The following is a 15,561-nucleotide window of genomic DNA, read 5'->3' on the forward strand; positions in this document are numbered from 1 at the left end:
AAAAAACTGCGTAGGGTTAAAGTAGCAGCGCAAAGTCCGAGACAAATAGTGCCTTAGTAATGAGCTCTGCGTGGGAGGCTTTGTTTCACGTTAAATTCAAAGCAGCCCTCTTTTGGATAGAAACTGGTGGGGGTGGGGAGAGAAACAGGGAAGTGGGAAGGGAAGGAGGGGAAGTTAAACCTTCCTTCCCTCCCTGTCTTCCTTAATAAACCAAATATGGCATCTTCCATGAGGAGCTTGTTTTCTGATCACAGCAGGTATATTGAATCTTTCCGGAGGTTTCTCAACAGTTCCACGGAACATCAGTGCATGCAGGAATTCCTGGACAAGAAGCTGCCAGGCATAATAGCCAGGTAACGAAAAGGGGACATTTTGTCCAAGGGACAAGCCTCGGGCTCGCTTTGTGAAGTGATAGATGGCTCAGCCCAGCGCAGGAGGCTGCGCGCAGGGATAAGGGTGAGTTAGTGACGGCAGCTCCGTCTCGGCCCCTCCCGCTGCCCTGCTTCCCCGGCGGTGCTTAGTTAGACCCCTTTACTTTAAGCATTCAAGGGTTCAATTCTGGGTGTATTTCCAGCTACGAAGAGATAAGCCTTAACCATTTAAAGGCACATAATCCGTGTTTATTTAGGAAAAGATAAAATACATATCTTCGAACTCAGATTTTTCAGCCTTCCTCCAAATTTTACATTTCAAATCAATGCAAATGGAGTCTGATATCTTTTCATTAGAACCCAATTTAAGTGATTGCCAAATACTATTTGACCCTGAGGATTGCGTGCGTGCCTCTCAGTTCAATTAATACCCATTTAAATTCACTTTTCTTCATTATTATGATTATCACTCAAAAAAATTTGTTCATTTCAACTTAATATTAGCTTCTTGAACCTAAAAAAGGAACATTTTCCTACTGTCAGTGAAAGTCACTAGTTCCTATCTTACTCACACTTTTTTTCTTTCTTTCTTTTTTTTGGGGGAGGGGGGGGAGGGTGATTAATGTGTTCAATTTGTGCCAGAGCTGATAAGCATTATGAGAGTAATGATTCCACGTGCTAAAGATAATCAAATCATCTATCTGGGGATGGATTGCTGTAACTTATTTCATGAAATAATGATGGAAAACGGGGAAGAAATGACTGACTGTGTCCAATTTGTAACAGCAAAGGAGACTAATATTTTATCTTTTCTGGATTTTGCTACTGAAGGCCTGAAATTCTTTCCCCAGGGCAGCCCTCCTGCCTCACCAAATCAGACATTGGATGAACATTGTATTCTCCCTCCCTTTCTATTTTCTATTCCTGTGGTTTGGTTTTTACATGTCAGTTTTTAAAAAGGGTATTAAATAATAATGATTAATACATAATAGAATAATGAAGCAAGAAATCAAAGCAGATGGCAAAAACGATTTCTTACCTAGCAACTAATTATAGTTTACTTCTTTGGGCCTTTTAGCTCATTTCTAAAAGCAAAGGTAACAAGTTAGTATTTGTTTCCTTCTAGTACTAAAAGTCTGTGTTTAATGTCTGCAGCTTATTGCTTTTTTTTTCAGGCATATAGTTTGGTTTGAAGAGGTTCTATGGATGAATATAATGTAGTAAATGATGACCCCTTCTCCCCCTGCCTTTAAGGTGTGTCCAGTTGGAAGTACTGAATTTAAAATTTTTGAGACAGAAATTTTCAGGGTCATAATCAAGTTTGTATCCTAATGGTAACATATAATTAGGAATGGTGTGAACTAAGTGTCATTTATTAAGAAAGTTTTTTCTGAAAGTGATGTTTGGAAGGAGATAACTGAAAGATGTCTAAGCTGTTTGCTGAAAGTTATTTGTAAATAGGCAATGTGCCTGCTTAACTTTTCATTTTTATTAAGGACATGCACATATTTTTAAGTCAAACTGTTCCAAAAAGCTTATAATAACAACAACAGCAAAATAACAGTCCCTTGCCCCACCCACTCCCACCCCTGAGTCTTAACTCTAGAAGCAACAACTTCTAGTGCTTTGAAATCTTTTTGTTGTTTCTTAGGGAGTTTTCTTTCCTGATTCTAAATAACATATTATTCTAATCCTTATTTTATTGTATTAAAACAGCTAAATGAAAAAACACATTTTTCTTCCCCCATCACATAGTAACTGAGAAATTAGGATTTAAGGCATGATTCTGATTACTGAATCATTATATACACATTCCTTTTCACTTTCTGGTAAATTGGAATAGATAGAGGGAAATTCCTGAAACCTCTAGATTGTAATCCATCTGCCTTGATCTCTGATAATGATTGTATAGCCTTTATCTTCTGCCCCTGAGATTGTAAAAGTCTTGTCACTTAACCTTCATTTGCACCCATCATCCAGCTTTTCAACTTTAGAGTCTTGTAATCACTAAACACAACCACTAATGTTTAGTAGTAAAGGGTCTTGGGTCAGGCCAGAACTAACCCATCCCAAGTTCAGAGTTATCTTGACAGCTGAGACTGGATCTAACCAAAAGGGATACACCTGACATGCACAGTAGTTTAAATGTTAGCCTCAAGTCACTTATACCTTGTTGTAATACTAAAAATCACGGCCATCATACTAAAAATCACAGCCATCAGCATTTTAAGGCTGCCATTTTCTTACGTAGGTTAAGTGACTAAGCATGAAATCAATCTGCATGTTCAATAATTAGATCATCTCTAATTACATCAGCTGGGTCCACTGTGCTCATTATTCTAAACCCTCCCCTCTTTTAACTCTATAAAACTATCAGAATTACTGCAGTTGTGGGAGACAAATTTTGGGCTGATAGGCCATCTGATCTGCTGCACACCTAGTTGTAAATTTGTTCTCTCTTTGAAACCTGTTGTCTCAGGAATTGGTCATTTGAGCATATCATGCAAAAGAACCCACCGTCTTTGTCCAGTAACAACATCACCTCAAATCACATCATCTGAGGCAAGGTTCAAAACCTTAATTTTTGTAATTACTGTAGACAAAACTGGACATGAGAAACAAACTGCCCTGGAATTTCCCTAAAGCTGCAAAAGGTTGCCAGAGGATTGCCTCTGGGAAAAGCAAGGACCTTTTCCAGTTGGCCTGGTCACAACTTCTAGTGAAATAGATCTAATAATAAAGAATTGTTCAAAAAAGGGCATAGGGACTCTCAAATCCCACCAGCCCTCACCTAAAACTTTCAAATCCAAGTTCAGTCTTGTCCTTACTAATCCCTACCCCAGGACCGAACCACCTAAAGCAGTTACGGGGAGGGAGCTCGGTGTCGCAAGATGGCAGGGGTATGGTTTAGAATTCTTTTTACTGGGCTTCAAGATTAGAAATGTTAAACATAGAAAATGATGTGGAATAGGCCATGTCTGCTAAAATTATTTTTTTCCCAGTAATACCTTTGCAGTGGTAGCTGCAGTAATCAGATCATTATTAAAATATGACTAGCCTTGAGATGAGAGTAACTGAATAGGATCTAATTACCAAATTTCAGTAAGTAAAATGAAAGGTCTTTGAGAAATATGGAAAAATTTTCCTGGGTTTAGGCTTAGGAAAACTTAAACAATTAGAGAACTTGACAGTCAATGTACTTTTAAAGTTGTTTGTAGTTTTAAGATATGAAATGATTTTTTTTCAACCTGCATTAAAAGGAATTTTATGATAAATTTTTGAAGTGAATGCGATTTTATTCTGCTTGAGTATATTCTCCCTAAATTTGTACAAGCTTACTGATAAAATAAACTAGTATTATAAGTATATTCTCAAAATTCCTCTTAAAAATGGCCTAACTGGACAGATGATGTTACATGAACTGAGCAGTGTATTTGGTAACGATCACACTTATCAAGTATAATAAAATAAGAATATGTTTGCTGCAAATATATCCTATGTAGGAAATCAGTTAAGCTTAATAAGAAATATAAATAATTTTTTTTATAGCCTCGCATACCTGAATTTCAAAGAATCTGGCTTTTGGTTACTTTGTCATTTGTTAACTCAGTATGTGAAAGAATTTGAATTTGTAGTGGCTTTGTTAATGTCAATCAGTATATTTTTGTTAGTAAATGCTGTCATGAATAGGGAAGACCTAATTCTTAGCTTCAAGAGTGTATAGTTCAGTTAGAGTATACTTGTTTCAGGGCATAGTGTAAGACCGTAATATTAAAGGAATAAAAATGCTGAAAGAAATTAAAAAGGAGATAAAGAATAACCTAAGATGATCTCATGGGATGAAAAGGGATGAAACTTGTAAGACCTTTAAATAAGAAAGTAGCATTTGAATAAATAGAGTGTTGAACTAGTTTTTAGAAGCCATAACTTAATTTTGTAAACTAACCTGTTCCTAGTATTATTCAGCATGGGAATGTTGAGAAAAAATTGAGTTTTTTTCTGGATATAAATCCCTTAAATATTGAAAAGTTAATTATATTCCAAACTTGGAACTCTTCTGATCTTGGAAGTTAGTGCTGGGTTGAACTAAGATATTTTAAGCATATTATAAAGTAATCATTTGTGTGTTGTGAGTATAAAGTATATAAATGCCTCGCTGTGTTCCAAACTCAAGCATACATTTCTTCCTTGCATTGTTTGTAGTATCTCTGTCGCTTCTCCCCTTCGTGAACTCTGTTCTTGAAAAAAAGTATACATGTTCAGAAAACTTAGTGAAGAGTTATCAAATTGATTTCTGATTATGTGCAGTCTGTATACAAACATACTACTTATACACCAAGCTAAAGTTTTAATCTCCTCTCGGTATATTCAAACAGAACAAGAAATCTCTTTTTCCCATGGGAACATCTTTCCTGGAACTATCTGTTCTCTTCCAACCTGGACTGATTTGTTCTTGGCCTGCTTTACTACTTTTGCTCAGGGAATTGACTACGCCTTCTGGTCAAGAGACTCCCAGGGCTTATTTTTATTTTTTATTTTTAGTCCATTTTTATTAAGTTTATCCTTTAAGAGCTCCCTAAGAAAGGGTATTTGGGAGGTGAACTTTTTGAGACTATATGTTTGAAAATGTCTTTACTTCATACTTGTCTTTATTAGATAGTTTGGCTGAATATAGAGCTCTATGCTGAAAATGGTTTTATAAGAGAAGTTCCAACGCATTTTCTTTTCATTGTCTTTTAGCTACTAGAGTTGCTGGTGAGAAATCTACTGCCGTTCAAATTCCTGATTTTTGGCATGGGACTTTCTTGTTAGTGTTATTTGTTTTTTCATTTGTTTGTTTCCCCTACATGGAAGCTTTGAGGATAGTCTCTTATCTCTAGTATTCTGAAATTTTAAGATGATGACTGTTTTACCCATTTTTGGGGGTACTCCCTGGAGCCTGTCAATTAAGATTCATATCTTTCAGTTCTGGGAACTTTGCTATATTTAATCATTCCTATTCTCATTTTCTATTTCTGGAACTTCTCTTCATCAAACAAAATATCCCTTAGTTGATTCTCTAATTTTCTTATATTTATAATTTCCTAAGACTTTATTTTTCAGTCCTTCTATTAATTTTCTTTTATTCTATTTTTCAATTTCCAGGAATATTCATTTTTTTTATAGCATCCTGTTCACCTTTCACAGATGCAATACCTTCTTTTAGCTTTTATAAAACTTTCCTCTGTTCCCTGCATCTTCTTTCTGAATTTCTTTTTTGTTTCTCTTGGTCTCTGTCTCTCATGTTAGAATATTTTTCCAACTACCTGATGAATCTTGGATGTCCATCTAACCAAATAATGAGGACTGAAAAGCAGCTTCTTGTCTATATAGGACAAGGCTTAGTTGAGTAGGTGATTCACTGTAGTATTTGGGCATAGATTCAGTTGTTTGCTGGGAGATCCCCACATGTCAATATGGGAAATAACCCTGGAGAGTTTGTTTGCCTGGAGAGGAATTCTTCAATCCCACTTCAGGGCTGAGGGGAGGTGTTCACTATATAGCTATAAATAGTAAAGGTATTTTAGGTAATGTTACATTTGGACCCTTTCCTGGAAAATAATGTTTTCAATAATTATATTTCAATAAATATTATCACAATAATATACAAAATAGGATAGTAGAATCAAACTCATGGAAGAGTTGTGAGATTAAAAGAGTTAATTTATTTGACTCACTTAACTGTGTACTAGAATAATAATTGCTAACATATGTTGGGTGCTTGACATCTGCAGACATATTTGTAAGAGATTAATATGAATTAACTCATTAATCCTCACAGCTCATTTGTGAGTTGGCTATTATTTTTTTGATGCAGTATCTTTAAAAAAATTTTTTAATAAAGAATTTGCAGGTCCACAGAAAAACTGTGTAAAAAGTACAGTGTTCTCATACACCAGTCTGTTCTTTTTTTTAAGAAACAGTTTCATTCACATACCATACGATCCATCCACTGTGTGCAGTCAGTGGCTTTCAGTATAATCAGAATTGTGCTTTCATCATCACAGTCAACTTTAGAACATTTTCATTGCTCCCAAAAGAAAACCTCCATACACCTTGTACCCCATTATTATCAACTTAGCATTGGTATGATGCTTTTGTTACAATTGATGGATGTATATTAAATATCGTTTACTATAGTTCGTAGTTTGTATTAGGTATGTTTTTCCCCATATACCTCCCTCTTATTAACAGCTTGTAATACTGACATGCATTTTTTCTTGTTCATGAAACAACCTTACAATTGTTGTATTAACCATAGTCATCACCTACAACGGGTTCACTGTCTTATACAGTCCTATGTTTTATCCTCTAGCTTTCCTTCTAGTGACATACAAGACCCTAAAGTTTCCCTTTCAACCACGATCACTTATTCACTGCTGTTAATTACACTCATGATAATGTGCTACCATTACCTCTATCCATTTCCAAAAATTTATAATCCTATTAAACGCTATTAAAAATTCTTTACAAAGTAAGCATCAACTCCCCATTCTTTACACTCATTTTATCTTCTGGTAACCTATATTTTAGATAATAGCTCCATGACTTTGGTCATTATATTTAATTCGTGTTAGTGAGATCATACAAAATTTGTCCATTTGTGTCTGGCTCATTTCATGCAACATAATGTCCCCAAGGTTCATCCATGTTGTCACATTCATCAGGACTTCATCTCTTCTTACAGTTGAATGATAATCTATCATGTGTGTATATATATATATATAAATATTTTGTTTATCCATTCATTGGTTGATGACACTTGGCTTATTTGCATTTTTTGGCAATTGTGATTAATGTAGTTATGGACATCAATGTGCAAATGTCTGTGTATGTCCCTGCTTTCAGTTCTTTTGAGTATTTACCTTGTAGCAGGACTGCTGAATCATAAGGCAGTTCTATACTTAGTTTCCTGAGGAACTGCCAACTGTTTTCCCCAGCAGCTATACCATTTTACATTCCCACCAGCAGTGAATAAGTGTCCCTGTGTTTCCACATCCTCTTCGACACTTGCAGTTTTCAGTTTGATTGATAGTGGCCATTCTAGTAGGTGTGAAATGTGACCTCATTGTGGCTTTGATTTGCATTTCCCTAATAGCTAGTGATGTTGAACATCTTTCCATGTACTTTTTAGCCCTTTGTATTGCCTCTTTGGAAAAATGTCTCTTCAAGCATTTTGTTCATTTTTTATTGGGTTGTTTGTCTTTTTATTGCTGAACTGTAGGATTTCCTTGTATATTCTGAATACTAAACCCTTATCGGATATGTGCTTTCCAAATATTCTCTCCCATCAAGTTGGCTGCCCTTTCACCCTTTTGACGAAGTTCTTTGAAGTGTAAAAGTCTTCAGTTTTGAAGCGGTCCCATTTATCTATTTTGCCTTTCGTTCCTTGTGCTTTGGGTATAAGATCTGAGAAACTCCTACCACAAGGTCATGAAGATGAGTTCCTACATTTTCTTCTAGTTTAGTGGTTCTGGGTTTTATATTTAGATTTTTGATCCATTTTGAGTTAATTTCTGTATAAAGTGTAAGATCAGCTTCCTCTTTCATTCTTTTGGATATGGATATCCATTTCTTCCACCACCACTTGTTAAAGAAACTGCTCTGTTGCAGTTGGGGGGACTTGGCAACCTTTCAAAAATCAAATTACCATAGAAATGAGGTACAATTTCTGAACCCTCAGTTTGATTCTTTTGGTCAGTATGTCTATTGTTATGCCAATACTATGCTGTAGATTTGTAATGTGCTTTAAAGTCAGAAAGTGAAAGTCCATCAATTTCATTTTTCTTTTTGAAGATGATTTTGTTCAGAAAAAAATTGGTAATTGGCTTTTCCAGTTCTGCAAAGTAGGCTGTTGAATTTTTTCATGGAGATTACGTTGAATCTGTAAATCATTGTGGGTAGAATTGACATCATAACAATTTTTAACCTTCCAAGCTATGAGTGTGAAATATTCTTATATTTATTTAGATTTTCTTTGATCTCTTTTAGCAGTGCTGTATTAGTTTGCCAGCTGCTGGAATGTGAAATACCAGAACTGAACCAGCTTTTGAAAAGGGGAATTTAATAAATTACAAGTTTACAGTTCTAAGTCTATAAAATTGTCCAAACTTGAACATCCAGGGAAAGATACCTTAATTCAAGTAAGGCTGATGAGTCAGAAACACCAGTGTCCACTGGGTAGTCATGTGGCTGGCATCTGCTGGTCCCTTGCTCCTGGGCTCTGTTGCTTTCAGCCTCTATTCCTGTGGGGGTTCCTCACTTTGCTTCTCCAGGGCTGACTTTCATCTGTTGGCTTCCCTTGGCTCTCTCCATGTTCTGGCTTGCTTAACATCTCATGGCAATGTCTGCTTCTCCAAGTATCAATATCTCTGTTCTCCAAGTGTTGGCATCTGTGTCTGCTCTGCTCTGAAGTTTTTGTTGGCTCTGTTATTTCTGTCATTTCTGATGCTTTCCAAAGTATTTCTTCTTTTAAAAGATTCCAGTAAACTAATCACTGGAATAGGTGGAGTCATATCTCCATCTAATGAAAAGATCACACCCACTATTGGGTGTGCTCACATCTCCATAGAAATAATCTAATCGAAAGTTCCCAGAGTACAGTACTGAATCAGAATTAAAGGAAATGGCTGTTCTCACAAGATTGAGCCAGGATTAAAATATGGCTTTTCTGGGATACATAATACCTTCAAACTGGCACAAATGCTTTGTGGTTTTCTGAACATCCTTGGTTAAGTTTATTACTAGATATTTGATTCTTTTAGTTGCTATTTGTGATAGTTAGGTTCTGGTGTCAACTTGGCGAAGTGGATGTGCCCAGTTGTCTTGTCAGGCAAGCACTGGCCTGACCGTTGCTGCAAGCGTATTTCATAGTTGATTGATGAACCTGAAGGCTGGTGTATTAAATGATCAGTCACTTGATTGCATCTGTGACTGATTACATCTGTGACTGATTATGTCTGTGATCAACTGAGGTACGTCTCCCATCCATGAGTTATTCCAATCAGTTGACCATTTTTAAGGAAGAAGAGAGACTCTTTCACTGCTTCTTCAACCAGCGAGCCTCTCCTGTGGAGTTCATCCAGACCCTTCATTAGAGCTGCCAGCTTCACAGCCTGCCCTATGGATTTTGAACACTTCCATTCCCATGGTTGCATGAGACCCCTTTATAAATTTCATATTTATAAATATCTCCTGTTGGCTCTGTTTCTCTAGAGAACCCTGAATAATACACTATTGTAAATGGATTTTTTTCCTGATTTCCTTTTCAGATTGCTTATTACTAGTGAATAGAAACACTACTGATTTTTAAGTGTTACTCTTGTATCTCACCACTTTGTTGAACTCTTTACTAGGTTTAGTTACTTTGTTGTAGATTTTTCACGGCTTTCTAGGTATAGGATCATATCCTCTGCAAATAGTGAAAGCTTTACTTCTTCCTTTCCAATTTGGATGCCATTTATTTCTTTTTCTTGACTAATTGCTCTGGTTAGAACATATAGCACTATGTCAAATAACACTGGTGACATTGAGCACCCTTGAGAGTCCCACTCTCAATGGGAAAACTTTCATTCTTTCACCATGGAGTACAGTGTTAGCTGTGGGTTTTTCATATATGCCCTTGATCATGTTTAGAAAGTTTCCTTCCATTCCTATCTTTTGAAGTGTTTTATCAGGAATGAATGCTGGGTTTTGTCAAATGCCTTTTCTGCATTGATTGAATTGATCATGTGGATCTTTTTCTGTATGTTAATGTGGTTTATTACTTCCTTGATTTTCTTGTGCTGAACCATCCTTGCACACATGGGATTAAAACCCTCTTCATCATGGTGTATAATTCTTTATTGTGCAGTTGGATTCGATCTGCCAGTATTTTATTGAGGATTTTTTGCATCTATGTTTAATAGAGAAATTTTAGTTTCTTTATTTGGCTTTGGTATGGGAGTGATGTTGACTTCAACGAATGAGTTGGGTAGTCTTCCCTCCTCTTCAATTTTCTGGAAGAATTTGACCAGGATTGTTATTAACTCTTCTTGGTATGATTGATAGAATTCACCTGTGAGGCCGTCTGGTCCTCGTTTAGTTTTTTTGTGAAGCTTTTAATCACTGATACAATCTCTTTACTTGTAGTTTCTCTGTTGCGATCTTCTATTTGTCCAGAGGCAGTGGAAGTTGTTTGTGTTTCTAGGAATTTGTCTATTTCATGTAGGTTGTCTAACTTGTTGGTAAACAGTTTTTCATAGTATCCTCACATGAGTCTTTTCCTTTGTGTGTGGTCTATAGTAATGTTCCCCCCTTTCAAATCTTAAGTTTATTTATTTGTGTCTCCTTTTTTTCTCTTTGTCATTCTAGCTAAGGGCTTGCCATTTGTATTGATCTTTTTGAAGGATCACTTTTGATTTTTTTAATGCTCTTTATTGCATTTGTTTTTCATTCCCACTTATCTCTCTTTTTTATTCTTTTAGTTACCTTTATGATAATCTTCATTTGTTTACTCTCCTCCAAGCCTCTCTTTCAGCCTGCAGAACTCCCTTTGCTATTTCTTGTAGGGCAGATCTCTTGTTAACAAACTCTCTGTTACTATTTTTCTGTGAATATTTTGAACTCTTCCCCATCTTTGAAGGACAATTTTGCCAGATAAAAAATTCTTGTCTGGCAGGTTTTCTATCCGTACCTTATGTATTCATACAAATGCCTTCTTACCCCCATGGTTTCTGATGAGAAATTGGCATTTGGTCTTATTGATGATCCCTTATGTGTGACAAATTGCATTTCTTTTGCTGCTTCAATAGTTTTCTCTTTATCTTTGGTGTTTGACATTCTGATCTAGGAGATTCTTTTTCTCCTTCTTCAAATATGCAATCTCCATTGTCCTCCAGCAATGAGATTTAGTGGGTTGTGTTCTTTTATTAGTTGATTCGGAGGGAGGACTTCTCTAGGGAATGTCTTAACTTTGCTATGTTGTTGTCACTCTAGCTATTATTTTTAACAATCCTATTTCATAGACAATAAAGGCACAGAGATAAGTAATTCATTTGAGGTAACATTTAGGTGCTTGTTCCATTGCTCAATAGGCTGTCCACAGGTAAGCATTTTTAAGAATTAACAAAGGGCGTAGGTAGGGATGGGTGTATTAAGGATCATGGGTTGGAATATAAGTAAAATTAGGGAAAGCAACTCATAAATCAGTGTCCCTGACCCTATCTTCTCTAGCTTCTTCAAGAATCTTGATTCATCCTGTCTTTCCCCTCTAACTTTGTGTAGGTCCTTCTTCTTCAGCCACAAACAGGTTTTCTTGCCATCCTAAAACTTAAAACAGACACTGCTCCTTCCTTTCATGTTTCCCTTTTAGTAGTCATCCCTTTTCTACTTTCACTTGTTCATCCTATTTTATGAACAAGTAGGTCTGTTTCCTTTTTACCAAGTTTACTTTTTAATCCCAATGCCATCTGACTTCTGCCTTCAACTTTATTTTAAAATGTTATCAAAGATATTCACATCTCCTTTCAAATTCAGTGGAGAGTTTCCATTTTTATTTATTTTTATTTTTTATAGTATTTCACTCTGCTCCCTTTGATACTATTGATGGTTTTCACATTCCTTTATTCTCCTAGGGCCTCTCTGACTTGGTTGCTTTCCTCTTCTTTCTTTAAGGAGAATTTGTCCTACTTCTCTGACTTTTCCAACCTTAGGTGGTAGAATCTTTTCTCCTAGTTGTGACCGTTAACCTTATGATGATAATTCTTTGGAAGTCTTTGTTGACCCTGATGTCTCTACCACTCATTGTAAATCTTGCATATTTAGATGTCTGCTGAATTAAAATTCAAGAAAACAAAACAAACTTGTAAACTTGCCATCAAACTATATTATCTAGCTACCTTTTTGGCGCCAGCATTCATCCAAGCTAGAAACTTATTATTTATTGTATACTCATATTTTTTCTGACCCTTCATGTCAATCTAAAAGCGAATCTGTTACTGTTCGAACATGCAGTCTTCAATAGTTAGGCCTTCCTGATCCTGTGTTAAAAGAAACAGGTCTCTGTTTTGGTGAGAAAGTGAGTTTATTGAGAATGCATTCACAGGGAGCTGGAGGGAAACTTTTCATGTCCAGCTCAAAGTGAAAAAGGTGATTTGAATACCCCAATGGGACAACAAAATGCCAAGGATCCAGAAGAAAACAGAAAATAAGAGAAAAAAGCCTAAGTAAAAGCCACAGGATTTATTAAAGTTGAGTAATGGTTGCCTGCTTCATCTTGTTTGGTCAGCAAGTTTGTTAAGATAACTTTGTAATCACAGAGTCATATTGTAAAAGCTATATCATTGTTCAATCATCATCAAGAAACATGGCTACTGGACCACAGCTCTACATTTTCAGGCAGTTCCCTCCAGCCTCTCCACTACATCTTGAACAACAAGGTGATATCTACTTAATGCATAAGGATAACCTTTTGACTCTGTTTGGAAACTCTCAGCCATTGACACTTAGTCTCATTTCACTCTTCCCCCTTTTGGTCCAGAAGGTTCTCTCAATCCCTTGATGTTAAGGCTCAGTTCATTCTAGGGTTTTTCTCAGCTCATTCCAGGATCTCTGTTCCACATTGCCAGGAAGGTCCACACCCCTGGAGTCATGTCCCACACGGAGAGGGGAAGGGTGGTAAGATCATGTTGGCTGGAGAGAGAGGCCACATCTGAGCAACAAAAGAGGCTCTCTTGTGGGTGACTCTTAGGCCTAAATTTTAAGTAGACTTGACCTATCCTCTGTGGGGTTAAGTTTCATATGAACAAACCCCAAGACTGGGGGCTCAGCCTATAGCTTTTGTTGTCTACACTGCTTGTGAGAATATCAAGAATTCAACTTGGGGAAGTTGAATTTCTCCCTGTTCTCACCATTCCCTGAAGGGGGCTTTGCAAATACTTTTTGACTCACTGATCGAATCACTCTGGGATTCATCGGGGCATCACTCTGGACAAACCAACAAAATCTCATGTGCTACCTGAGATTCTAAGTACTTATGGCATTCAATCAAACTATCTATATAAGTTATATTAGGAAATGCACTAGTCAAAATATAAATTTTGTAACAAACATTTTTTGCTTTAGTCTCACACATAAGGTGATATTTTAAAATATTAATTACCATCTATTTTCAGCACCCTGCAGTAATGACATTCCTTTGTTCTTCCTCGTGCAAAAATATTTTAAAAATTTATACATTGTACATTTCACTATTATTATACACTCTAGGCATTCCTAGATTATACTATCTCAATCTTTAACATCTATCTTTCTTTCTGATTTCATTTATGTCCCCAGCCCTCTTCCCTCTATCATTCTCACATGCAGCTTCTTTCAGTGTTTTAACATAATTGTATTACAGTTAGGTAGTATTGTGCTGTCCATTTCTGAGTTTTTGTATCCAGTCCTGTTGCAGTCTGTATCCCCTCAGCTCCAATTACCCAATATCTTACCCTGTTTCTATCTCCTGATGGTCTCTGTTACCAAGGAAATATTCCAAGTTTATTCACTAATGTCAGTTCATATCAGTGAGACCATACAGTATTTGTCCTTTAGTTTTTGGCTAGTCTCACTCAGCATAATGTTCTCAAGGTCCATCCATGTTGTTACATACTTCATAAGTTTATTCTGTCTTAAAGCTGCATAATATTCCATCGTGTGTATATACCATAGTTTGTTTAGCCACTCGCCTATTGATGGACATTTTGGCTGTTTCCATCTCCTTGCAATTGTAAATAATGCTGCTATAAACATTGGTGTGCAAATGTCCATTTGTGTCTTTGCCCTTAGTCCTCTGAGTAGATATCTAGCAATAGTATTGCTGGGTCATATGGCAATTCTATATTCAGCTTTTTGAGGAACCGCCAAATTGCCTTCCACAGCGGTTGCAGCATTTGACATTCCCACCAACAGTGAATAAGTGTGCCTCTTTCTCCACATCCTCTCTAGCACTTGTCATTTTCTGTTTTGTTGATAATGGCCATTCTGGCGGGTATGAGATGATATCTCATTGTGGTTTTGATTTGCATTTCTCTAATGGCCAGGGACATTGATCATCTCTTCATGTGCCTTTTGGCCATTTGTATTTCCTCTTCTGAGAAGTGTCTGATGCTCCTTTTATCTACCATATCAACAGATGAGTAGAACATATGAAATAAAAATAAATAATGGGGGAACAAATGTTAAAATAAATTTAGTTTGAAATGCTAGTGATAAATGAAAGTGAGGGGTATGGGGTATGGTATGTATAATCTTTTTTTTTCTGTTATTGTTTTATTTCTTTTTCTGTTGTCTTTTTATTGCTTTTTCTAAATCGATGCAAATGTTCTAAGAGATGATGATTATGCAATTATGTGATGATATTAAGAATTACTGATTATATATGTAGAATGGAATGATATGATAAGTTTTTGTTGTTAATTTTTTAAATTAATAAATAAGATGAGTTTGTAAAGTTAAGATAAGTTAGGTTAAGATAAGTTAACAGTTTGTTACTTATAGACCTCTTTCTGCTTATAATTCAGGCTTTGATTTTGCCCTTCAAAGGGAGTAAGGTACTTATTTATTAGTCCATGTGGTATTTGATCCCGCTTTGAACATTACCTTATCCTTGAAAGTAGAGCTGGAACGTCTTATTAATGTAACCAGGAACAGAGAGCAAACTTTTGAAGTTAAATTACAGCATACTATGCCAGCAAGGGCTTTTGGGCTTGAAGTGAATCAAAGCTGCTTGAGTGAAGTAATTATAAGAAGTATTTTCTTGCTACCAAAGACTGTACTAAGCATTTTCCAGCTGCAGGATTACATTGCACATTTTTCCAGCTGTTCAGTTATCAAGTCCTTCCAGTATTCTTCCAAGTCCATATTTTCCGCTGCCTTCCTGGACCAAAGCCGTGGTTCTGGGCCTTAGTATCTCGTACTTCAACTTGCGAACAAAGTAACGTCTTAATTGTTTTTATATCTTTGGTGGCTTGGAGAGCACATAATCAATGTTTAGTAAACATTTGTTCATGGAAAGGAAGATAGGAAAAAAGAAAGAAAAGAAGGCAGACATCTTGAAGGTAGTATGAATCGTCTTATCTTTCCTTGCATCTGCAACGAATTGCTTATTATATCGCCAGACTCCAAGGCC

At 36.2% G+C, this 15,561-nt stretch overlaps 1 protein-coding gene across 1 annotated transcript in view; it reads left to right on the forward strand.

The window, feature by feature from the left end:
- Window positions 1–25: 25 nt before the first annotated feature.
- Window positions 26–15,561, forward strand: part of HNMT (histamine N-methyltransferase) — a 48,797-nt gene continuing 33,261 nt past the window's right edge. Inside the window, exon 1 of the mRNA XM_077153680.1 lies at window positions 26–353. Within this exon, the coding sequence (XP_077009795.1) occupies window positions 217–353 (137 nt within the window). The 5' untranslated portion in view covers window positions 26–216. The remainder of the gene's footprint in view (window positions 354–15,561) is intronic.

Source organism: Tamandua tetradactyla, chromosome 3, assembly GCF_023851605.1.
Source record: "Tamandua tetradactyla isolate mTamTet1 chromosome 3, mTamTet1.pri, whole genome shotgun sequence".
Lineage (NCBI taxonomy): Eukaryota > Metazoa > Chordata > Mammalia > Pilosa > Myrmecophagidae > Tamandua > Tamandua tetradactyla.